Raw genomic sequence first — 26876 nt, 5'->3', positions numbered from 1 at the left:
CAACTAGAAAACACATGCTGACAAAATAGTGATGACAACAGCGATAACGATGACAATGATGACAAAACAAAAACCCAGTGCCACAGGGGAAAAGTTCCTGAACAGAACACCAATAGCTTATGCTCTAAGATCAAGAATTGACAAATAGGACCTCATAAAATTACAAAGTTTCTGTAAGGCAAAGGACACCATCAAAAGGACGAAACGGCAACCAACAAATTGGGAAAAGATCTTCACCATCCCTACATCCGATAAAGGGCTAATATCCAATATATATAAAGAACTCAAGAAGTTAGACCCCAGGGAACCAAATAACCCTATTAAAATTGGGGTACAGAGCTAAACAAAGAATTTTCACCTGAAGAAATTCGGATGGCCAAGAAGCACCTTAAGAAATGCTCAACATCATTAATCATTAGGGAAATGCAAATCAAAACAACCCTGAGATTTCACCTCACCCCAGTCAGAATGGCTAAGGTTAAAAACTCAGGAGACAGCAGGTGTTGGCAAGGATGTGGAGAAAGAGGAACACTCCTTCACTGCTGGTGGGATTGTAAGATGGTACAACCACTCTGGAAATCAGTCTGGCGGTTCCTAAGAAAACTGGACATGACACTTCCGGAGGACCCTGCTATATCTCTCCTGGGCATATACCCAGAGGATTCCCCAGCATGCAATAAGGACACATGCTCCACTATGTTCATAGCAGCCTTATTTATAATAGCCAGAAGTTGGAAAGAACCCAGATATCCCTCAATGTAGGAATGGATACAGAAAATGTGGTATATATACACAATGAAGTACTATTCAGCAATTAAAAACAATGAATTCATGAATTTTTTAGGCAAATGGATGGAACTGGAAAATATCATCCTAAGCGAGGTAATGCAATCACAAAAGAATACACATGGAATGCAATCATTGATAAGTGGATATTAATTAGCCCTGAAGCTCTGAATACTGAAGATACAATTAGCATATCAAATGATTCCCATGAAGAAGGAAGAAGAGGGTCCTAATCCTGGAAAGGCTTGATCCAGCACTGTAGGGGAGTACCAGGACAGAGAAAAGGGAGGGGGAAAGATAGAAGAATGGATGGAGAGAAGAGGACTTATGGGACATATGGGGAGGGGGGAACTGGGAAAGGGGAAAGCTTTTGGATTGTAAACAAAGAATATAGAAAATAAAAATATATATTAAAAAAAAACCCAGTGCCAGAAACAGGTTTTTTTTTTTTTTTGAGTTGTTCTCCACTGCTGATGCATAGATCCCATCTAAATATTACAAGCTCTGATCAATGCTCTAAGTTCATCTCTAGAACTAGAACTTGATGGTAAGACCCTGCTGCTAACATGCTTTAACTATAACAATGGAAAAACCAGGCAAGAATTGAACTGACAGCTTCATCCCTCTTGACCAGTTTTCAAGGTGCTAGATACATACTACCGAAAGAGAACGTAATCATAATTGTTCGCCACTTTAGAACCCCGTGAGTTACAGTGACTATCTGGGGATGATATTCCCACTGGTACAGGAATGGCATGATGTTTTTGTTGTAATCAACATTCTGATTAGATTTAAGAGTCACCCCTATGAAACAGAAACCATACCTAGCACCCTCAGCAGAGCCAGCTTGTGGTTGGAAAGGTCTTGGGCCACTAATATAGAAAGGGAGAACTACTACTATTACTTTGTTTAATAAAAACAAATCCTAATGATTTTGGCTATGCACACAGATTGTGGCATCTCTCAATAGCCATCAAGGAAACTTCTTCTTACAGTAGATGGCAGTTAGCAAACAGACCCACAACTGGTCAACCTACAGGGAATACAAGACTTCAGACTGCTTAGACCTAAATGGGACATCAGTATCACACACTCTTCCTCTTAAAGGCTCAGGAATCTTCAAAGATTTAAAAAGCTAGAAGTAACGAATGACTAACAAGAAATATTTTCCAGACACAATAGGCAGATGTACAAATGGGTTTTCAGTGGTTGATTGTGACAGTATGACCAAGGCCCATAAAAAGCAAACCAGACAAAATTCAATCATGAAGCAGGGGAGGTGGGCATGGAGTCCCACAAAAGCTGATAATCTTTTAGATTTGATGTTAGCTGTTGGGAGAGGGAGAGTCATTTTATTTAAGGATGAGAACCCTAAATTCATGCTAGGCCCTACATTGAAGAGTATTTGGGCAATACAAATTGTACTTAATGGAGAGGGAGGAAGGAAAAGAGGAAGGGAGGAGGGAGAGAGAGAAAGAGAGAGAGAGAGAGAAAGAGAAAGAGAAAGAGAAAGAGAGACAGAGACAGAGGAGGGCTTGCATAATTCTACATTTAATAAAAGTTCTGCAGAGTATTTTATAGGTCATAAAATGTACACTTCTCATAATACACTCCAAACATCTTATCAATACCACTAAATAACATTAATATTTAATTATATATGTTAGTTTATCTTAATAATGTGTAAGGACATATAAAGTCCTGTTCAATAATTTAGAACATTTAGAAACTAAGAGGTAGGGTAGTATATAATTGTAGACAATTATATACATCAACAACATAACAGAGCCTAAGGTTTATCAATGTCTTATCAAATAAGAAAACATATTTTTTTTTAATTTTTGAAAAAGGTTGAATTGCATAACCTATGCTATTTAAATGCAATGTCAATAATTTACTAAGATTCTAATTGTTGTATTTATTTTATTATTTAATGATATACATTTATAATTCAATATTAATAAAACATGGAACAATATATGAAAGCCATAGGATTTTAGAAGTAAAAGGCATTTCAGAAATTATTTCATTTCCTATAATTTCCTGAACTGAATTAGAAGAATGAATGAACAATGTATGGATATTCTGGTCCATTTTAGAAGGGGGAACAAAATTCTCACAGAGATACAAAGTGTGTAGCAGAATCTGAAGGAAGGACCATCCAGAGACTGCCCCACCCAGGAATCCATCCCACATACAGTTACAAAACCCAGACACTATTATTGATGCCCACAAGAACTTGCTGACCAGAGCCAGATATATTTGTCGCCTGGGAGACTCTGCTAGTGCATGAGAAATACAGAGGGGGGACACTCTCAGCCAGTCATTGAACTGAGCACAGGGTCCTCAATGGAGGAGCTAGAGAAAGGACCCAGGGAGCTGAAGGGGCACCATAGGAAGAACAACAATATGAGTCACCCCGTACTCCCAGAGCTCCCAGGGACAAAATCATCAATCAGAGAGTACACATGGAGTTACCCATGGTTCCAGACACATAGGTAGCAGAGGATGGTCTTGTTAGACACCAAAGGGAGGAGAGGCCCTTGGTCCTGGAAAGACTTGATGCCACAGTGTAGAAGAATACCAGGACAGGGAAGCAGGGGAAGGTTGATTGGGGAACAGGGAGAGGGGAGATGGGTTATGAGACTTTCAGTGGAGGCGAACCAGGAAAGGGGAAATCATTTGAAACATAAATGAAGAATATATCTAATTTTTAAAAAGTAAAAAAAAAAAAAAAAAAAAAAAAAAAAAAGGTAAAAAAAAGTTTATCGTGTCCTGCCCAGGGAGCTGTGGAAGGAGAGAAGCCCCACTGCCATACTCGCTGCCTACAGGGACACAAAAGGATCACTAGGTACTGTATCACCCTGAGCTTTAGATTTCTGGTGGTACAAACCGCCAGGGGTCTGCCTGCACTCAGGAACTGAGCAGGTAGGCAGCTTTTGTCTGCCAGCCCGCTGGGCTCGGCTCAGGGTGTGTCCTGCCCAGGGAGCTGTGGAAGGAGAGAAGCCCCACTGCCATACTCACTGCCTGCTGGGACACAAAAGGATCACTAGGTACTGTACCACCCTGAGCTTTAGATTTCTGGTGGTGCAAACCTCCAGGGGTCTGCCTGCACTCAGGAGCTGAGCACATAGGCGGTTCATCTGCAAGCCAGTCCATCTCAGGACCTGTGTCCTATGTGAAAATCAATAGAGGGAGTGACCCCCACCACAACTTCTTCCCTCCATAATAGAGCAGACAGAGAACACCTGGTTGACCTTGAAAAGTATAGCATTGCTTGAGGCAAGACTGAGAAGGGCTCCAAAGGCACAAAAGAGGAAGCCAGCATATCAGTAATCTGTGCCAGAAGAAACCCAGTCATCCAGGGTTGCAGAGATAATCTTAAAGATCCACCCACAGTAGGTTGAAGCTCCAGCCAGTGACAATAAGACCATCTAACTCCTGGGAGAACCAGATGGCTAAAGGCAAACATAGGAACGTTACTAACAGAAACCAAGGCATTATGGCAGCATCTGAACCCAATTTTCCAACATTAGCAAGTCCTGGATACCCCAACACACCAGAAAAACAAGATTTGGATTTAAAATCACTGGTCATGATGCTGGTACAGGAACACATGAAGGACATACTTAAAGTAATTCAGGAGAAAATGGATCAAAAATTAGAAGCCCTTACAAGGGAAACACAAAAATCATTGAAAGAAATTCAGGAGAATACAAAAGCCAATAAGGAGGAAACGCAAAAATCACTTAAAGAAATACAGGAGAACCTTGATCAACAGGCAGAAGTCATGAAAGAGGAAACACAAAAATTGCTTAAAGAATTAGAGGAAAACACAAACAAGCAAATGACAGAACTGAGCAAAAATTTCCAGGATCTAAAAACAGAAGTAGAAACAACTAAGAAAGCACAAAGGGAGACAACTTTGGAGATAGAAAACCTTGGGAAGAAACCAGGAACCATAGACGCAAATATCAACAACAGAATACAAGAGTTAGAAGAAAGAATCTCAGATGCTGAAGATACCATAGAAACCATGGATTCAACAGTTAAAGAAAATGCAAAATGCAAAAAGCTTGTAACCCAAAATATCCAGGAAATCCAGGACACAATGAGAAAGCCAAATCTAAGGATTATAGGTATTGATGAGAGTAAAGATTTACAACTTAAAGGGCCAGCAAATATCTTCAACAAAATTATGGAAGAAAACTTCCCTAACCTAAAGAAGATCTCAGAAAATGGAAAAACCTTCCATGCTCGTGGACTGGCAGGATTAATATAGTTAATATGGCCATCCTGCCAAAGGCAATCTACAGATTCAATGCTATTCCCATAAAAATCCCAACCCAGTTCTACATAGAGCTAGAAAGAGCAATTCTCAAATTCATCTGGAATAACAAAAAACCCAGGATAGCTAAAACTATTCTCAACAGTAAAAGAACTTCAGGGGGATTCAATATCCCAGACTTTAAACTCTACTACAGAGCAAAAGTGATAAAAACTGCATGGTATTGGTACAATATCAGGCAAGTGGATCAATGGAATAGGATTGAAGACCCAGAAATGAACCAACACACCTATGGTCACTTGGTCTTTGACAAAGGAGCTGAAAGCATCCAGTGGAAAAAAGATAGTCTTTTCAACAAATGGTGCTGGTTCAATTGGAGGACAGCATGCAGAAGAATGCGCATTGATCCATTCTTATCTCCTTGTACCAAGCTCAACTCCAAATGGATCAAGGACCTCCACATAAAACCTGACACACTGAAACTAATCGAAAAGAAACTGGGGAAGACCCTGGAGGACATGGGCACAGGGGAAAAGTTCCTGAATAGAACACCAATAGCTTATGCTCTAAGATCAAGAATTGACAAATGGGACCTCATAAAACTACAAAGTTTCTGTAAGGCAAAGGATACCGTCAAAAGGACAAAACGTCAACCAACAGACTGGGAAAGGATCTTCACCAACCCTAAATCTGACAGAGGGCTAATATCTAATATATACAAAGAACTCAAGAAAGTAGAACCCAGAGAACCAAATAACCCCATTAAAAAGTGGGGTATGGAGCTAAACAAAGAATTTTCACATGAAGAACTTCGGAGAGCTGAGAAACACCTTAAGAAATGTTCAACATCATTAATCATTAGGGAAATGCAAATCAAAACAACCCTGAGATTTCACCTCACACCAGTCAGAATGGCTAAGGTCAAAAACTCAGGAGACAGCAGGTGTTGGCGAGGATGTGGAGAAAGAGGAACACTCCTCCACTGCTGGTGGGATTGCAAGATGGTGCAGCCACTTTGGAAATCAGTCTGGCGGTTCCTCAGAAAACTGGGCATGTCACTTCCTGAGGACCCTGTTATACCACTACTGAGCATATAGCCAGAGGATTCTTCAGCATGCAATAAGGACACATGCTCCACTATGTTCATAGCAGCCCTATTTGTAGTAGCCAGAAGCCGGAAAGAACCTAGGTATCCTTCAACGGAGGAATGGATAGAAAAAATGTGGTATATTTACACAATGGAGTACTATTCAGCCTTTAGAAACAATGAATTCATGAAATTCTTAGACAAATGGATGGAGCTGGAGAACATCATACTAAGTGAGGTAACCCAGTCTCAAAAGATCAATCATGGTATGCACTCACTGATAAGTGGATATTAGCCTAGAAACTTTGAATACCCAGGACATAATCCACAAATTAAATGATGTCCAAAAAGAATGGAGGAGTGGCCCCTGGTTCTGGAATGACTCAGTGCAAGAGTATAGGGGAATTCCAGAACAGGGAAGTGGGAAGGGATGGATGGAAGAATAGGGGGACGGAAGAGGGCTTATGGGACTTGCGGGGAGTGGGGACCCAGAAAAGGGGAAATCATTTGCAATGTAAATAAAATAAAATTAAAACAAAAATAAAAAAAAGCTCGTCCCTTAGGGGAACAGGGATAGAGATGATCTCAGCAGAATCTAGGGTCTGAAAAAACATTAGAATGAAGAAATCTAAGATATGACCATTGAAACACAGTCCTTCAAAAACCCCACTTGAGATCTGAGCATGGGCAATTTAGCTTGAGCATTACAAAAAAAATGATCATTTGTCATCTTAAAAAAAAAGTTTATAAGCAGACAAACTAGAATTTAGATCTTATGACAAGTACAACACTTTGTCATTATGCTATAGCATTTTTTAAGATTCTGCAATAAAAACAAAACAAAAAACCATGGACTTGAGAAATGTATATCATACTGTGCCTTATCATGCAGATAACAAGTAATGTTTATCAGTTCTAAACAAGTTGTACACAATTGTAAAAATGAAGTTATACCCTAAAGTTCCAGCTGCTACCTGAGTGGTGAAATCCACAGCTGACTTGGACTGCTCGGAGCTCACAGTCAAATCTCACGGAGCCTGGAGGGTAGGTGGTGATTTTGCTTGCGTCCTTTTCTCCTCTATCTCCACTTCCATCTGAAAGTGTTAAAATTCACAATTACACAATTATTCTATTCATAGTAAAATTTAAACCAGTTTACTATGGAAGACAAAGAGAAAAATGTTAAAAGAAATGAGCAAGAAGACCCTGAGGTTGTTAGAAGAGATAGATCAAGAAGCTATCTTCAAAGAAGCCAGTCTGAATAGACACATAGTATATTTCTGTTATAGACTACTAAATCAGCAAAAAATAAAGATATGATCTGGTAAAGTCTAGTAAGCTAATCAGCTGTGTAATGAAAATACACATGTAATTGAAATAAAATTTTAATGTGAAATTTAAATTTGATATGGAATAATTTAGTCTGGATCAAAAATAACTATATACAATGTCATTTAATTTTATGATAATTTTACTTTAATAATTTTAAATTATTAAAATTTTAATAATTTTACTTAGGAATACTGTTAGTATTGCTATTTTGAAAATCCTAGTAGACTCACAAATATCTTAACTAGCTCTCAGAAAGGATAATGCCTTTCTGCCCACCAGGATGGCAACTAAACTTGAAAAGAAACGTGATAAAGACCAATGAGTTTTCTTCAGGACCCTGCAGTTCAATGGCCTCTTTTTACTCATCGCTCCTCTACGGCCCCTCCCAGTGGTCTAGTGTGGCCTCCCTCACCTGCTGTTAGTCAGCCAGTCAGTCCTCTCTCTCTCTTCTCCTTCCTTCTTTCTATCTTTAGTTTGTTCATCGATAATTTTCACCTCTCTTTAGGCTTCTTTCAACAACTGCTTTCTATATTTGATCTAGAAATTATATGACATTCTAACCATAACTTCCACATTTTAGAATTTTAAAACTTAAATTTAGAAATGTGTAAAGACAGATAACTTGCTTTTTGAAACAAAAACTATACATTACATACTAAAATATGACCTTTATTTTATCAATAGTCAAATTCCTTTCACACGGTGTGTATGAAATTGGAAGGATTTCAACAGGTCAACTGGGCAGAACTACTCCATTATAACATAGAAACATTAAACAAGTGCATGAAACATGCAGATACATATGTTAATCTACAGACAAATGGTTTGAATTCTGAATATTATTATAAAATATTAAGTGAAAGAACATTGAATCATTTAATTTTCGTTTTCATCAATAATCATTTTTATCAATAAGTCATTCTCTCTGATTTACTTTCATCAATATTTAGTTAACACAAACTTGTCCTACAGTATGATTTTCTTTTCTGTAAGTGGATTTTATCTTGAAAATGTTGAGCACTTTCTAACACTTGGACGTAAAACCTCACTAATTCTGGATAGCATAAAATGGGTGGGCCCGTGTAACGTAGTAAAGAAGGATTAATTACAGAATATATATGTAAAAGTTCAATTCGTTTTTATCTTCAAGTAATATAGATTACATGTTAAATGCTACAATGAAGAAAATGTTTTATGTAGTCACCTACATAAAACTTCAAAATAGGCTATTACATTAAAATGTACCATAAACACAAAAGTCTTTTAACATACAAGAATTAACTGTGGGACCCAGAGGTTGAAGGCATGTTGAAGGAATCCTTCATTTCTTGAGCCCTTGGTTTGAAAAGCTAGTGATTTTAAGACAGGATTCCCCTTAAAAGTATGACCCTGAAAATTCAGAGGAAGAAATTACTTTGAAATTTTATTTAAAAATATCACAAATACTATACCTGAACTAGTGAGCGGTTTTACTATAACAGAATAATAAATAATACCTCTTCTGCTAAATTCTCTGATGTGTTTGTCTATTAAATCAAAGAAAAAACAAATTTAAAAAGCTCCAGTATTTTATTTCAGTTCAGATAAAATGCAGTCCTCGTTTAAAGGTTTCTCTCTCATCTTGGAAGATAGTGGAATACATTAAAGGTCTCACACAAAAAGGAATATATATTTTCCAAGGGTTATTTATTTAAATCAAGTACTAAATAGGAACAAACATTTTAGCTTTGTCATAACTGGCAAATATATATTTATTGAAAGCAAGTGTGATTTAAAATGAAAGTAATTGTTTTCATATGTTCTTAGCAGACTTAATAAAACATATTCCACTATATAAATGTATTTTGTCCATTTAGAAACTTCTACCCTGACTTTAATATCTTTCTCTTTCAATGAGTTAGAGGCTACCACAGATACAAATCCCACAAAAGATGTACAACATCACAGAGGAAAAAATTTTAAAGGGATAATAGTTTACTAAATAAAATTGATATGAATGAGAGAATGAAAGATTTTATTTTATATACAACTTCTACTAGGAACATTTTGTTAAGAGTTCATGTAAATACTCTATATGTAAAACCATACCATTACTATAGATTGGGAAAGTATTAATAAAAAATAAAGATGAGTCTTAGTCACTCACTGACTTTATAAACACACACATGCATACATACACACATACATACACACACACATATTGGGGTCTTCATATAAAAAATGATATAATTAAAAAATTTGAATTTTTGTTAAGTTTTGAACAGGAGTACTTAGTAAACATCCAAAATGTTGTCTAAATCAAGAATCAGCAAGTAAAATTCAGCAATATCAATATGTTGAAGCTCAATACTCAGAAAAAGATTAATGAGCAACCAAAGGATTTCATTTTGTGTTTTGATAAATAAATAAATAAATAAATAAATAAATAAATAAATAAGTCTTCTCAGCATGCTCATAACTGCCTTTTTTCTAATCAATGTTCACAGATATCTATCATATGATGTTAAAACTGACAACTTGGTAGACATGTAACTAAAACATTACATTTATCTTCTCTGAACATATTTATGTAGAGAACCTTAAATATTGAGTAAAAATAAGCTAGTTCCATATTTAATGATATTGCGAGTCTTGTATATCAAGAGAATTCTAAAATAGAAAGCAAATAGAAAGAATAGAAAACTAAGAGTTATGGCTAGGGTTCCTGGAAGATTTCTAAGTACAAAGATTACATACACATCTCATACTTTTAATATAATCTTTATAGCAATGTATACTGTAAATTATTTTTAAAAGAAAGATACAGACCCTAAAAGGACTAACAAACACAGAACAGCTGTGTGGTTTGAGGAAATGAAAGACCCAGAATGAGCACTGTACCCCATCAAAACCCAGGCCTCCACTACACTCCTCAGCACTCTGTGAAGGTTTGTACTTCTTAGCCAGGGAATGGCATGATTTGGAGGTGTGGCCTTGTCAGAATAGGAAGCCAGTCTTCTCCCAGCTGCCTGCCTTCAGGACAAGATGTAGAGTTCTCAGCTCCTTCCCCAGCACAGTGTCTGCCAGGATGCTGCCATCCTTTCTACATGGCAGATGATAATGGACTGGACCTCTGAACCTGTAAGCCAGCCCCAATTAAATGTTGTCCCTGGGTTCTTAGTCATAGTGTGTTTTTACAGCAATGAAAACCCTAACTAAGATATACTTCAAATAGAAATAGCAGGAAAAAACTCCCAGGTGCTTAGCAGCATGTCTTCAGAATGTCACATCAGTCACTCTAAGATAGATTTCAAGACTATTTCTTGAATAATTCAACTGTTCCTAACTAGGTATGATGTATCGAAAAACTTCCCTGACTTTGATATGTAGCTAGAGAAAATGCTAATCCAAGAATCCCTTAGAAATCTAGTTTATGACTGTAACCTACTATATGTTATACAGAACTCTACTCAGGGATTCAATCTTACACATTTGTAATAAAAACAGCCATCCTATGAGCATCTCTGAACTCCTTCACCTTCTCCAGAAGCTCTCTCACTGTTACTAATACTAATTTTTAACCCATATCAAGTTGCAGATCAGATACTGTAACTATGTCTTCCTACACTTATCAACATAATTATATTTAAGTCAGAAGATAACTAGCACAGAGAATTAGGAGGTAAATTAAAGCCCAAAGTATTTTTTAAAGGCGTATAAAGGGGAAATATTAAAGTACAGTGAAAGGTAGCATGAGTAATCAATAAAGAGAGGAATAAAAGGGAGGACAGTGCATAAGGAGCTGGACAGGCAGCATAGTGAGCAGGTCGACAGCAGCTAGTAGCAGGCTAATCTTTTGCACAGACAGGATACCATCTCATAACCTAACACTGCATTCCTCTTGAAGTAAACAGATGAAATTATCTCATTTTATAAAATGAGTAGAAATATATAAATGCACAAACCTGGTTCTGTAATATCACATCCTTCTCAAAGAGACTGTTATAGCTCTACCAAAAAATAGTTCAGTGGCACACAGGAGTGATTTAAGACTATCGTTTTGCTTAAAAGTTTCTATAGCTACTAGTCTCCAACATGGGAAAAAGTGTTATTGAAATCTGTAACACTGGTCTTAGCTTAATACTATAATCAAAACAATTTTCAAAATATGATTTGTAATAAGATATTATGATTTTAATGTATATCATAAAATCAAAATATTTTGTTCTACTTTATGTAAAATTTTAGAAGAACTCAGGCTCACACATTTACAGAGAAAAGAGATGAAGAAAATCTGTACAATAAGTGAAGTATGATGCCACAGATTCTGGCAAATAGCAAATATAATTTACATAATTTATTCTAAATACTTTTAAAAAAGATTTATATATACATGAATTGTGTGATTACCAGTACAGCAAATAAAATTATATACCAGATACAAATCTTATCTTATAATAAGTAAAATAATTTAAGAAATTATTTCCTATATGTAATAATATACCTAAAATACTTGTTTCTACTATATATTATATATTTATACTATATATAAACTTTATATATTTAGTTTAAAGTCTCTGCTTTGTCTACATTGAAGAGCTGAGAAGGGCAGATAATCAAGTATGCATGACTGCCAGGTCTCACATGTAGGTCACTTTTAAAGACAGGTTAAAGGTCTCTAGGCAAAAGAAAAAAAACAAAGTTGTAATTAAACTAACCTGTCTATATAGAAAAAAGTCTTAAAACTTCCAACAGTCATCAGCCCTAACTTAGGCATTTTAGAAAACAGCAAAAATAAGTTGCATTAGCCAATGATGAGTACCTGTTTTACATGCTAGAATTCAAGGCACAATTTACACATAAATAAAAAATTGTTTACATTATATTATTACCTGATGTTAATCAAGATATACAATTGGTTGTTTAAAACAAATATAAGCATACTTTGGAATAATCATACTTAGCCCAGAACTCTGCTTAAGAAATGAGTGATGCAGAAGGAGATTCCTAGTCTCTCTCTCTGGTTAGAACTCTGACCTCTCTTGAAAACTACAACACATCTGTATGCTTTATTCTCTATTTATAGCTATTTCCACTTGGCCTTCAAATAACAAGTATTTCCATAGTCTTGTATGTTGTTGACATTAAGATAGCAGAAAATGAATTGGCAGTTTTAACAGTTTTACACACTGTACTTAATAATTTTGTAAATGACATACCATATTAACAGCATTGGACTAAAACCTTGGACTAATATCTTACATTGTGACCTTCAAAAAGCAAATGCTAAAGAATAGAAAGAGAAAGGAATGATACTCATTAATGATTAAAGTCTATGAAGGAGGAAAGCAAATGAAAAGACAGACTGTAGAACACATTCCTTGTTGCAGCTCACAACAGCAACAAAGAGAGAAAGAAGCACCGCAGCCACAAAGGACAGTCCCACTTTGAGCAGGCTTTCTCGTCAGACCACACCACAGAAGCGGAGCAGAAGAGTCAGGTTTGTGCATTTTCCCAGAGATAAAGTTGAACGGAGTGGAGGAATTTGGAGAGCACCCCACCTCGGTGGCAAGGAAGACCAAGTACCTTTGTGCTTGTCCCGCTTATGCTTTGGCTGAGCTGCATGGGGTCTGAGTCTGGCTAGAGCCTGTTCTCGGTGGTTCATAAAAATAGGACCAGCAAATACAAGGGGGCCTGAGGAGAAACAGTTTGCATGTGCATAGAAAAGCTCACAAAAGGAAAACACTATAATGAACAAAAATAAAGCTAAAATGCATGAGAAAATTTATTTTTAACTATTTTGGACATTTTACTTTTTCCAATTCTTCTTCCCATTACCTACTCCCAATATGACACATTACTATCTCACGTACAGCTTATAAAGGAAAAATCCAATCTTTCATTCTTATAAAAACTGAGTATTTAGAAATAATCTCAAGTGGATTACCAGAAGTTCTACTAAAATAATCTTTAAAAAAAATTTTAATACCATATTGTAAAGATTAGTAAACATGTATTTAATGAAAACAAGTTTGTTTCCTTTTGAAATAATAGTAAACAATAAAATTTTAGGTTAACAGATCTCTATCACCTTTGCTCTAAGACCAATGTACAATTGTCACTGACATTTATTTGCATGTTTTCCACATACATGGAACAAGGATGACCTGGATTAGGTCTCATATTGATAGTGCAAAGGACTAATTCATTTAACATTTTAGAAACATTATCACTCATTAAACCATTTCTTTCTGAAGCACCATTATAAAAAACATCAGACATATTTGTTCCTTCCACTTATTTAGTACTTAAGAAAAATATCTACAGTTAAAATAATTTTAATAAATTTTTAAAGATCAATTTTTCTTGTGAACATTTAGCTTGAAAAGAAAAAGAAAGTTAGGTTACACTTTAAGGCCATAAGAACAATAATCTTGAGATTTAGCAACTTCAACAAAGCCAAAATTTAAAAAAACTCTAAATTTGATAGTTAAATTACTAGCATTTGAAAAGAAAATTATGAAAATTTATTAAAGCCAAATTTTTTTAAAAATGTTTTTCATGATTCTCTACTGGTCTTTAATTAATTTTTCTAATGATGCAAAAATTAAAACTACAGTCACTCTTACAAATAGTTTAAATATAGGGTATTCTTTAGTAAACAAAACAAAGAAAGAAGACATTTTGATTATGTTCCTAGAAAAGGATGAGTAGCACCAATACTTTGAAAAACAAATATTTTCTGTGATTAATTATAATAGAAACAAGCAGATTTAATGTTAGTAGAATTAGGTATTATTTTCCTGTGATGTGGTAAATTCATATAAATTGAGTTCTATTTCTAAAGGAACCAAAATACATATTTCAAATATGAGCTAAATATCTTATTTCCTCACTAGGTAGTATTATAATTTGATTTACTAAAGAAATAGCATAAATTACTCTAAAGTACTTTCCACCTATAAAAATATTAAAGTAATAACATATTATAACATAGCAAGCTATATTATCCTTTTCTGTCTTAGGACTCTGATGGAGATATTTTACCTAAAAAAATACAGCTATTAATTTATTGATTAGTTTCTCACTAAATTAAATCTTTTAAGCATCTTCTGATACATGAACACTGACTGTTATGAGCAATCATGCCTAGAAAACACGAAGCTCCAAAACAGCACTGTAAGCTTCTCCCAAGGACAGAGCCTCATCATTCATTAATTCACAAAACATTCAGTTATCCCTTATGTAGCAAATACTAGGTCCCAGTGATAAAATTATAAAGATATAGAATCACACTAGGAAAAATCAACTATACAATATTGTTAGTGCAATAAAAGAAGTCTGTATGTCATTAAAGGATAAAATGTCCTATAATTAATTTGGTTGAGTAACAAAGATTTCAAAAGATGTGGTATTAACAAGAGAGTAGAAAAGAAGACATTCCAGTTAAGAGATTTATAAATACATTTGAATGTTAAGCAGTATTGTTCTGTCATTAATAACACATAGCACCAAATGAGAAAACAGGTCATGCAGTCATGAGAAATTAGTTTGTGTGCCTGGCATTCTTCTATAATTCCAGCACTTAGGAGTGTGATTTGGTTCAAAACAAACACACAATTTTTGATAGAATCAGCCTTCATTTTAGAGATAATCAATAATTCCTGAATTGTTTTCAATCAACTAACAAAGATGTTCCAATTTGGACTCCTAAGAGAACAACCAGTTACTGAGATTTGGTCTTTTGCTATGTATTATAATGTTAAATCCTGCACTCTCGCCTCCTTCCCCCTCCCCCCCCCCAAAGCCTAGCTATCCCCAGGACAATAGAATCGGAACATAGACCCAAGTGAGGCTATGTAACGTTGCCCCCAAGTTATCCCTGATTAGTGAATACAGATGCCTACAGCCTATAGCTGGGCAGAAGAGAGATAGGCAGAGGTTTTAGTTCTTGAGATTGGCATGGAAGGAAGGACCTGGACAAAGGAGAGAAGGTGGAGAGAGGAGAGGCACCATGGGGTAGATAAGTCAGTCATGAAAACATGGCCAACTAGAGTTAGGAGCAGCCCAGATGGAACATAGCAAGTTATAACTCGGGGATACTGAAAGGGAAGTAGACATAATAGTACACTTGGTACTATCTGCCCAGCTTTGGTGCTGATTAAGGCTTATAAATACAAAGGTTGTGTGTCTTTATCTGGGAAATGATCAAAGGTGGGGAAGAAACCTCTAATTAGAGATTAAACATTTACTACAACAACTAGGAAATAAGACATACACCCTGCTTCAAGAATCACAGTCTAATGAAGGGTGGTGTTTATACACTACCAAATAAGAAGCTTGAAACAATAAGAGAACTGATATCTAACAGCTCACATATATATGTACATAAAGTAGATTATTTGGGGCCCACTCACAAGCATGTAAAAAGAATATAGAGTAAATAGTATTAAATAAGACAAGCTTTTTGGCCAACTATTAGTGATCTATACCAATAATTTAACTATTATTCTTGGGACTGGGGAAGATAGGTAAAGTGCTTACCATGTAAGCATAAGGTCCTGAGTTCAAATTCCTAGCACCCACATTAAAAGGTAGGCATGGAGAGACCAAGAGTAAGGCAGAGAGCAGTGGATGCCCAAAACTCTCTGGATGGTTAAGCTAAAAAGGAAAGTTCTATGTTCAGGGAAGAGACCGTATCTCAAAAACTGTTAAAGTTGTAAAGTAACTGATGTAGACATCCCAACATTCACCTCGGGCATGAATGCTTACATGGATATATGCTCCTGCCCACAAACACAGAAATGGCAGCCCTCACTTATCCTAAGGAAAATTTCTTCCAAGTTTTACAGAAATTTTAGCTCAAAGGTACTTATTTTAACTCATTGAGGCAAAAATCTAAAAATAACCCACACAGGAGCATAATTAATTGAAGAACTATGGAATCCCCTCAATGGAAGAACATTCAGACATTGAACTGTAACTTACACAGCACGTTCATGCAAAAAAGGATTTTGTACTGTTTAACAATGAGACAATACTGTCCTTGTGCAAAAATTAAAAGAAAAGCTAATAAAAGGGGCACTAGTGAGAAACATGACTGTTACTCAATAGACTTGAGAACATTAATTCCTATAATGCTAAAAAACACTGAAAAGTCTATAACAACTTAAAATGCATACTCTGTGACTCAGATGTTCTACCTCAGGGGAAATAGCCAGAGCTGCTCTTTGCACATTGGTAAGGTTAACAATCTTCATTTCAACCAATTTCTCAAAAGCCTAAAAAGAACCCAAGTGTCAGCCAACCAATAATAGTTGTATAAGTTTGTGATGAACATAGTAGAGTCTACCTTAAATTGTATTTATTCTAGACTAGAAAGTGACAGTGGATTGTTGCAAATATACATACAATACCAGACTGCTTTTGTAAATACAATGAAACAAGTAAACTTTGTAAGTGAACCAAAGAATGGGACCTAATTTCTTATACTACTTCAATTATTTTATCTGCAATAAAGAATTTAAATAATAGAAAGAATTAAGAGAAAAATACACATCAATCTGTATTACAAGACAAAATCATCAAAAATAACAAAGCAAAATCATATATAAAATTATAAAAGAAATTATAACAAATTCTGTTTGTATATCCACATGAAGAATTATAAAAACGTTTAACAGCTACTTTCTAAATGCTTCATATATTCTAATTTTAAAATACTTTTATGTGGCATTCAAATTTAAATTAATACTGCAATTCATGTATTAAATCAATCAAGCAATGCCTTTAAAGTCTTAACAATTTCAACCTGGCCACTTTCTAATAAATTTATCTTTATATTCTAATTTGTTTCTAAACAGATTTTCATGTATCAAAATGGAATCTCTTTTATTCTTTTTTTTTTAAAGATTTTATTTATTTTATGTATATGATGAATACAATGTAGCTGTCTTCAGACACACCAGAAGAGGACATCAAATTCCATTATAGACGGTTGTGAGCCACCATGTGGTTGCTGGGAATTGAACTCAGGACCTTCAGAAGAGCAGTCAATGCTCTTAACCACTGAGCCATCTCTCCAGCCCCTCTTTTATTCTTGAGAACCAGTTGAATATTTTTCTTTATTAAAATCAACATTTTACAATCAGAATCAAAATGTTGTAAGAAAAGCAATTATTTCAAGGATAGAGATATGAAAGTATCACTTAAAAGAAAATGGACTACTTTTCTAATTCTAATTCTTCTCTAATTCTACAATTATTACAGCTTAGCACATGCTAGGCATTTTCACACAGGTCACTAAGGCCTTATCTGTATAGTAGTAGAGCTAAGTCATCAGTGTAAATTGTTATCCAACTGAGGTGACACTGAGAGTGACAGCATTGTGGAATAGCTTCTGTCATATAACAGTACTAAAGTGTACAAATAGGCCTACAGCTGACTAAACAGGCTTTAATACAGAGCTAAGTTCTGAATGTTGATCAACCTTGAAACAACTAAGGCAGACTTAAACTATGATGAGAATAACATACCAAACCTTTAAACTACATACATGGGTACAACTCCATCACTAATGAACAAGCAGGAGTGGGATCTGGAACATCACAATTCTATCATTACTGTTCTAGTGTAGGAAACCAGACACAATCAACCTTCTCCAAGAGAACCATGACAGAACTCTGAACCATACAGCCTAAAATACTGCCTTAGGAGTTTGGCATCACTGGAATCCCCTAGGAAACGTGTTAAAGAACATTTTGCTAGGTCCTAATATCCACGTTTTAGACTCAGTAGGACAGGGTGGGGCCTGAGAACTGGCACCCCTGACAAGTGCCACTTAATGATGGTCAGGTAAGACCCACTATAATAAGTGAATGCTCAACTCTGAATAAAATCCATGAAATTACTGTGTTTTGTAGGTCAATTCATGTGACTCGATCTAATGTTTCAAAGAATAAAAAATGAGTATCAAAGAGATAATAACCTTAAGCAAAAATACCATTAACATAAAAGAAATAAATTGCCATGTTAGAGACCTACAACTGAATATGTAAATTTTGAAAACATTTATGAAATGTAAAAATAACAGCACATCCACGAATCTATTAAAATACTTTAAATTTACATGCATAAAGCAAATACTTATTCTATCAGTCATCACTGCTTCTGTTTCTGGAAACAATCTGTACATTACAAAAGTTTACAGGTACACCAGGTATTACTTATTTTATTTCATAAAAGATAACTAAGAAAAATGAACAATGATAGCAAGAAGTTATGATGAGTTTATGGAAAATATATAAAAATGGCAATAAGTTTATTTCTATATCAAATGTTTATACATTCTGAGATGTATTGAAAATATGCAATGTTAATATATGCTTCTAAGTAAAAATTTGCTTAATTAAACATTAAATCACAGAAGTTTAACACTTTTGTCATAATTATACAAAGAAAGATTCTGTTGGAAAACAATTTTAGTAACATAATATTTACTTCTGTCTTATTCATATATTTTAAAATGTCATTTATGTACAACTAGTATTAAATATATTTTCAGGTTAAAAGAAATTGTCCTAAACAATAAGGATATAATATAAGCAATAAACCTGTTTTTGCAAATAAGCATGACTTTCAATTCCTTTTTCTAAATAATTGTTTTGTATTTTAAAAAAATTAGAAAGAAAAAAAAGAAAGACATGAAAAAGTCACAATAGCTGGGCAGTGGTGGCACACGCCTTTAATCCAAGCACTTGGGAGGCAGAATGGGCGGATTTCTGAGTTCGAGGACAGCCTGGTCTACAGAGTAAGTTCTAGGACAGCCAGGGCTACACAGAGAAACCCTGTCTCGAAAAACAAAACAAAACAAAAAACAAAAAAAAAAAGTCACAGTCATGCACTGGATGGCTGGAAAGCAGTGTTGTACACCAAATGGGTATGAAAGCTGACCTGAAAAGGCCTAGGCTAAACTAAATACGGACTGTGGGCAAACACAGGTGACCAAAAGCCTGGAGAGAGGAGCAGTTTTAATGATTTGTGACACTGGTAATGATTTGTCATTACCAACGGTATTTACAGTTCACAATAGTGCATCCTGTTATCTTTTTTTTTTTTTAACAGTCTAACTGCAGACTAACAGGCTTGGAATTTGTAGCAATCCTCTTGTGTTAACATTAGGGTGCTGAGATTATAAGTATGAGCCATCACACTGAGCTGCATAGCACACATCTTACTGTGGTTGAGGAGTGCTCTACTGAATTAAATGTATTATATAACTAGCACAATTATAAATGCTGTAAAATATGCTCAGGTAACTTCACTTGCTACTAGAATGCTGCAAACTTTAATAATCCTTACTAAATGAGGGTATTCTGTAAACATCACAGTTGCCTCAGTTAGGTATGAAAGTTTCCCTATACTTTTTCTCTGTAGCTACATCTTACCTCTTCCATCTTCTAATCTGTGTCTTCTAATGACACGTTGCCGTTTTTCTTCTTGTCTTAACTGAAGATGTTCCTCAATATTAACCCCAGGTACAGGGACAGCTGAATAATTGGCCAAAAGAATAAAAGTAACATATGTAATATACTTTAAGTATGTAATAGCTGTACCTATATAAACTTGAATAAAGTAAAAGATAGCAGAAAACCACATTAAACTTAAATTTTTATTGCAAGAATTCTGGCTGGGCGGTGGCAGTGCACGCCTGTAATCCCAGCATTCTGGGAGGCAGAGGCAGGCAGATTTCTGAGTTCGAGGCCAGCCTGGTCTACAGAGTGAGTTCCAGGACAGCCAGGGCTATACAGAGAAACTCTGTCTCGAAAAAAACAAATCCAATAAAAAACCAACCAACCAAACAAACAAACAAAAAAAGAATTCCTATCATATAAACAGGGCAGTGGTGGTGCAATCCTTTAGTCCCAGTGCTTAGGAGGCAAAGACAGGAAGGTCTTTGACTTCAAGGCCAGGCTGGTTTACATAATGAGTTACAGAACAACCAATAAACCCTGTTTCAAAAAAATAAAAACAGAAAATAGAAACAACCCCTAAAATAAATTCCTATCATAAAAGGGGGAAAAAAGGTATCACCCATGGCCATCTCTGTCACAACAACAATGCTTGCTTATAGTAACCATTACCTTAACTTCACAACCGTATTTGCTAGAAAGATTTTAAACTATTAGAATTATTGAGGTGAGGGTAAGATATTGAACACAATAAAATAAATTACCTAAAAGGAGGTCTAAAGGTATCATTTCTTTCACGGCATCAAGGATCCCTCTTTGCCTTGCTTCTTGACCGTCCAACTCTCTTGCACATGCCTTGCAACATCCACACACGGCACAGCCAGATTCTCCTGAACCACAACCACAGATCCTGTGTAGAAGCAAGCAAATGAATCACAATAATAAGCAGGCTTAACTGGAATCCTTCTAATCTTTTAATATTATTTTTCTATAATCATTTTTCTAATTCTTGTATTGATTTCAAAGAAAAGTAGGAATTTAAAAAAAATTAAAAGAAGAATGTGATATGAGTCTAATGATTCTAATATATTTTGACAGGAAATCAAAATAGATTCTACTTTTGTACAATTAACTGTAACTGGACGTTCTCCTGTAAGTTTTCTCAATGAGAGCACCAGTGTGAGCATGAAGGGTGGCACATGCTGGTGGTGAGCACATGCCCCAGTTCTCTCCAGGAAGTGAGGGAGTGCAGGTGGCCTTCAGTGACAAGGCAGCCTTATCAGCAAAGGATCAGCTTCATCTCTCTCCTCAGCCTTGATATGTTATCATGTCCCAAGTGTCTCTTCTTTCTGTATCTAACTACCTAAGCCTCACTTCTGCTTTGTCACTATCAGACAGACAGAAAACCACATAACATGTCTTTATCACAAAGTAAAGACAAAAATATTTCTGAAGTTGGCTAGGATGTTAATGAAAAACTAACTCCTTTGTAACAATCTTCATAGATAACAGAAGTCATAGCTTTAATTATTTACTAATTGACTAATTAAAACTTCTGAGAGCTCTGTTGCATTCATGGTAATATAGATTTTTGTAAAGCAACAACAGAAACATTCTTCCGGCAGCAGTTCAAATGGTGTGGCTCCTAAGTATCCTTCAAAACTGTGAGCTATGAAAAACAAGTATCACTGACAACTTGGAAAATCATGTCTTACGTGGATATTTAATGCAATGACATTAGAACAAAAAACCAAAACACTCAACAGACAAATAGCCTTTACAAAAAATAGTTGAGGCAAAACACCCAACTAAACACTAACAATTGAACTAAAACACCACACTAAGATAATATACCATGAGAAAGTAGAACTCATTCCTGGAATGTAGTATTAGAAAATATATGTAATAATATACTACTCTAAGAGCATAAAGGAGGAAAATGTATAATTTTCTCAATCTATACAAATTAACTTTCAACAAATTTAACATTCTTCATTATTTAAGGAATTCAAGAAACTAAGAACAGAAAAAAATTTTAAACACATTCAGAGCCACAAGTGAAAACATACAATGAACATTACACTCAATGAAAGATGGAAAGCATTTCTTCTAAGACTAGATACAAAACTAGGATTCCCATTTGATTAATTCAATTCAACATAATACAGCAAAGGTTAGCCAGAGCAAACAAGAGGGAAGAAAAAAATATAAGGTATCCAAATCTGAAAGAAGTACAATTATCTGTCTATATATATTTCTCAGAAATTTTTCATTCTGATAAATCTCTAAAAATATTATACATACACTAAAACTCTAAAAGAAATGGTAGAACTAAAAAGAAGAACCCCAGAAAACTGTCAGGATAGGAAACCACATGAATGACAGGTGGCATTTCTTAACACTGACAACTGCAAAGAAAACTCCAACAAAACTTGCACTGACAAAACCATCAGAAAGAATAAAAATCAGCGATGAACTCAACCAAGAAGGTGAAAGACTTGAATAATAAAAACCACAAACACTGGTGAAAAAAGATTAAGTCAAATAAATCAGACCACATCCCAAGGTCAAAGATAAAAAGACCTAATATTAAGATGTGAGTGCCATGTAATCAAGCCTACAGATTCTATGCAGTCCTATTATTATGAACCAAATGATTTTCACAGTTATCTACTGAACATTTCACCCTAAAACAAAAGAATACACCTTCTTCTAAGCACCTCATGGTACCTTCTCCAAAATCAACCACATACATGGTCACAAAACAACCCTCGACAGATACAAGAAGATTGAAATAATCCCATGGATCCTATCAGATCACCATGGCCTAAGGCTGGTCTTCAAGAACAGCAAAAACTACAGAAAACCCACATATACATGGAAACTGAACAACTCTTTACTCAATGATAATTTGATCGGGGAAGAAATAAAGAAAGAAATGAAAGACTTCCTGGAATTTAATGAAAATGCTGACACATCATACCCAAACTTATGGAACACAATGAAAGCAGTGCTAAGAGGAAAGTTCCTAGCACTAAGTGCCCTGATAAAGAAAATGGAGAGATCTTGCACAGTAACAACTTAACAGCATACCTGAGAGTTCTAGAACAAAAAAAAAAAAAAAAAGCAAACTCACCTAAGAGGAACAGAAGGCAGAAAATAGTCAAACTCATGGCTAAAATCAACCAAATAGAAATAAAGAAAATGATACAAAGAATCAATAAAAGTAGAAGCTGGTTCTTTGAGAGAATCAACAAGATAGATACACCCCTAGCCAAACTAACTAAAGGGCCAAGAGGCAGTATCCAAATTAACAAAACCAGAAACAAAAGGGGAGACATAACAGAAATGGAGGAAATTAAAAAAATCATCAGATGCTACTATAAAAGACTATACTCAACAAAACTGGAAAATCTAGAAGAAATGGATGATTTTCTAGACAGATTCCTCATATCTATAAAGCAGATCTATATCACACAAGGAAATAGAAGTCACTAAAAACCTCCCAACCAAGAAAAAGCCCAGGGCTAGATTGATTTAGTGCAGAATTCTACCAAACTTTCAAAGAAGACCTGATAACAAATTTCCTCAAACTATTCCATAAAATAGAGAAGGAACACTACCTAACTCATTCTACAAAGCCACAATTACTCTGATTGTATACTAAACCACACATGGACCCAACCAAAAAAGAGAACTTCAGACCAATCTCACTTATGAATATCAATGCAAAAATACTCAATAAAATTCTTGCAAATTGAATATACCCCACATACCACTACCCCAACACACACACACACACATACACACACACACACACACACACACAATGTAGGTAGACATTTGTGAGATGACCTAAAAAACAATAAAAACAGAAAAAGTGGGGAGAGTGTGCTTATTTTCTTCCTAGGAAGCCTTGTCTTACCCTCCAGGAACTCGATCAGGACGGCCACTGCTCACACAGCTGGCGCCATAGCCCGTGCAGTCCCCACACACGGTGCACACCATGCACTGCTCCAGCTTCCACTTGTGCATGCCTGGAGGGCACATCATGGACTTCTCATCTTTGTCATCTAGTTCTTCCTCCAGGTCTTCATCCATTGCTGTTGCCATATTTTCAACTCCAAACCCTGTATGACAATTAAATTTGTAACTGTATATGAATAATTTCCATATCTGAAAACATTATTTATCGACTTAAAAACATACATGAAACCCTGTTGCACTCACAGTACCTATGTATTTACTCACTTCATCCATTTTTCCTTATCAAACTTATTAATTTATCTCTTACTTATAGCACACAACCTAAAGAAAAGTCACTCAAGGTAACTATGTCTAATAGAGAAATTGATTCAGGAATGCAGGATACTAAGCTGTTAAAAGGCTAAGCTCACAGACAGAGCATAGCACATGAGGTCTTTATTTAGCTTTGCCAGTTATGATCATTGGACAATATAAAAAATGAGACAACTAAATATCAGATAATTTTGGCTAGAGTTAGAATAAAGCAATTCTGGTGGAATGTATGAAGCACGACCTTTACCTAATAATAAACACATTATTATTTAAGAGTCAACATATGATAACTATTGTCTTTGAATTAATCTGTATATTCAATAAAATACAAATGGATTAATTTATATTTCATAATTTAAAATAAAGATTCAAACTGAATCAGAAAGAATTGTTTTAAAAATGCTATTTAAATATATATATATATAATTACACACACAACTAGGACCAGCACTCTCCCTATCAAAACTGGGTCCTGTGACCAAAACTGGGTCCTTTGAGTCCGTGGTCAAACAGACCTCAAAAGAGATGCTCTTGGTTTGGTTAATAAATTGAAAGTTTAAACCTCAAATGATTTTAGTTGAACCATAGTCCAATGCTTAGTTCTGATTGTATAAATGTATCTTCTTCCGCTGTTTTAAAAGAATATCAAAGATAGTCAAAAATTGAACTAAAGAGTACAGGCAATGTTGGTAACAGCTAAAAGTAAAAACTGGAAGCAAGAATTAACTAAACATACCATTAAAAGCAAAGATTGAGACCACAACAGCAAGGGAATTGAAGGATAAGGCATCTCTTCCCTTCAACAAGACTAAGACTTGAGAAGAAGACACTATGAAAAAAAGATAGCTATGAAGGACCTTGCCCTACCAAAAGGCCAGGGAGAAGAGCAGTCAGAGTTGTCAAAATACTCATGATTAAACAAGGAGGGCAAGACTGTTGAAAGGCTTTTCTGCCAAAAAGTAGTTAAAACTGAAGGCAAAACCATTTGAGAAAAATCTCCTTTCTATGAATAATTCAGTCATCAAAAATGTTAAATCAAAGGAGTACATTTTAAAATATTAAACATCTAGGAATATTACTTCCTCAAAAAACAAAAATACAAAGTATTACAGGATATTTGATCAGGCTGTGAAACCTGACATTGTGTTGTTTATTGGAAAACGCCTGTTTCTAGTTGGGCTCAGGCTTAGCACATACATTTAATCCCTCTTCCTGGAATACAGACACCCTCTTAGTGCATCCTTTTAGTCCCAAACAATGAAGGTAAAGTTAGTCTGTAGAAGGAAGCACTCATATTTGAAAGTGATGTCTAATTGAGTGGCAGGCAAAGGGATGAATCAGAGAAAGACTTGGCAGAATAGGATATGCAAACACTTAGGCCAACAGAGGAAAGGGAAGCTACTTGAGGGGCAGTGCAGACAGAAAGAAAAAAAGTTGTTTAAGGAGAACAGTGCAGGGAGAGAATGAGAGGAAGGAGGCAGTGTTACTGGACAGTTGTGCAGAGACAGGTTGCAAAGAGAACAAGCTAGACACATTCTGTGGCTAGTACCAGGCAGAGAATGAGAAGGAGCCAAAAGACTAGAACACATCAGTAAACTGGTATGAGGCCAAGCAGAGTAATCTGCACGGAGAGGAGTTGGAGCCAGAACAGCTGAGTTATACCAGCCAGAGCCCAAAAAGGTGAGCTTACTATTCAGCAGTAAGTTTCAGAGGCTAAAAACATTCTAGACTTAGATTAGATTGTATGGAGGTTAGAAGCACCAAGGCTAGGCCTACATTAGTAGACAGGCAATAAGCTTCAGGCCAAGAAAAGTTACTGTTAAAGTCTATTTTATTTCTGCAGTGAACAACTTTTATCAATAGTTATTATCAAGTAAAAATGTAGGGAATTCATAAATTTCTAAATTTATAAGAAATCAAAGAATAATTCATCATTGTTTTTCATTGTTAAGTATGACTTTTGCCTACATGCATGCGTGTGCGTGTACATGTACAGAGCATCAGACTTCTGGAACTGTAGTTACAGATGGTGTAAGCCACCACACAAGTGTAGTGGTTGAACCTGGGTCGTCTGAAAGAATAGCAGGTGCTCTAAACTGTTGAGACATCTCTTACATATTCATTTTTGAAAAGGGTGAAATTCTTTACTATGTTCTAAGAAGTTAATGAAAAGACAACAGAGATCTTAATATCCAAGACTTAAACTCCTACCTTTCCCTCCTTGGTTCATAGCACCAGTATCTCGTCCACACTGTCCTTTATTATTTACACCGAATGTCCAAACCTCTCCATTCTTCATTAAAACGCATGTGTGAGCTTTGCCCATTGCTACCTGAGTTACAAAATGGCCTTTCAAATCAGATACCAAACCTAGAAAAAAGTTACAAAACCAATAAAAACAACAAAATATTACTATACCTAGAAGAACAACTTTAATGAAGAATTTCTTGGGCAAAACAAGTGACCAAACTCCTGATAAGTTATCACCAAATATTTAAAAAAAAGGAATAGAAAAGAAAAAAGTATTAAATATAGTTTTAATAAATTTTCAAATGGTATTCATACTTGGGACAAATATTATAATATCATGTCTAGCTAACTTCTCCTGCCTGCTTACTGCAAGTACTTACATCTT

The 26876-nt window shown here is 35.3% G+C and overlaps 1 protein-coding gene across 13 annotated transcripts in view; it reads right to left on the bottom strand.

Moving 5' to 3' along the window:
• The window catches only part of Mycbp2 (MYC binding protein 2), a 228396-nt gene that overhangs the window by 147537 nt on the left and 53983 nt on the right, over positions 1-26876 (bottom strand). For 12 of the 13 annotated variants that reach the window (XM_052190750.1, XM_052190753.1, XM_052190751.1 and 9 more), the window contains exons 14-19: positions 26453-26611; positions 23868-24072; positions 20707-20852; positions 19919-20020; positions 13059-13166; positions 7136-7255 (exon numbers count right to left, since the gene is read on the bottom strand). In XM_052190750.1, the coding sequence (XP_052046710.1) occupies positions 7136-7255; positions 13059-13166; positions 19919-20020; positions 20707-20852; positions 23868-24072; positions 26453-26611 (840 nt within the window). The remainder of the gene's footprint in view (positions 1-7135; positions 7256-13058; positions 13167-19918; positions 20021-20706; positions 20853-23867; positions 24073-26452; positions 26612-26876) is intronic. The other variant, XM_052190759.1, reaches the window with a different exon arrangement.

This window comes from Apodemus sylvaticus, chromosome 8 (genome assembly GCF_947179515.1).
Source record: "Apodemus sylvaticus chromosome 8, mApoSyl1.1, whole genome shotgun sequence".
Lineage (NCBI taxonomy): Eukaryota > Metazoa > Chordata > Mammalia > Rodentia > Muridae > Apodemus > Apodemus sylvaticus.
This window is presented reverse-complemented; position numbering and strand designations above follow the sequence as displayed.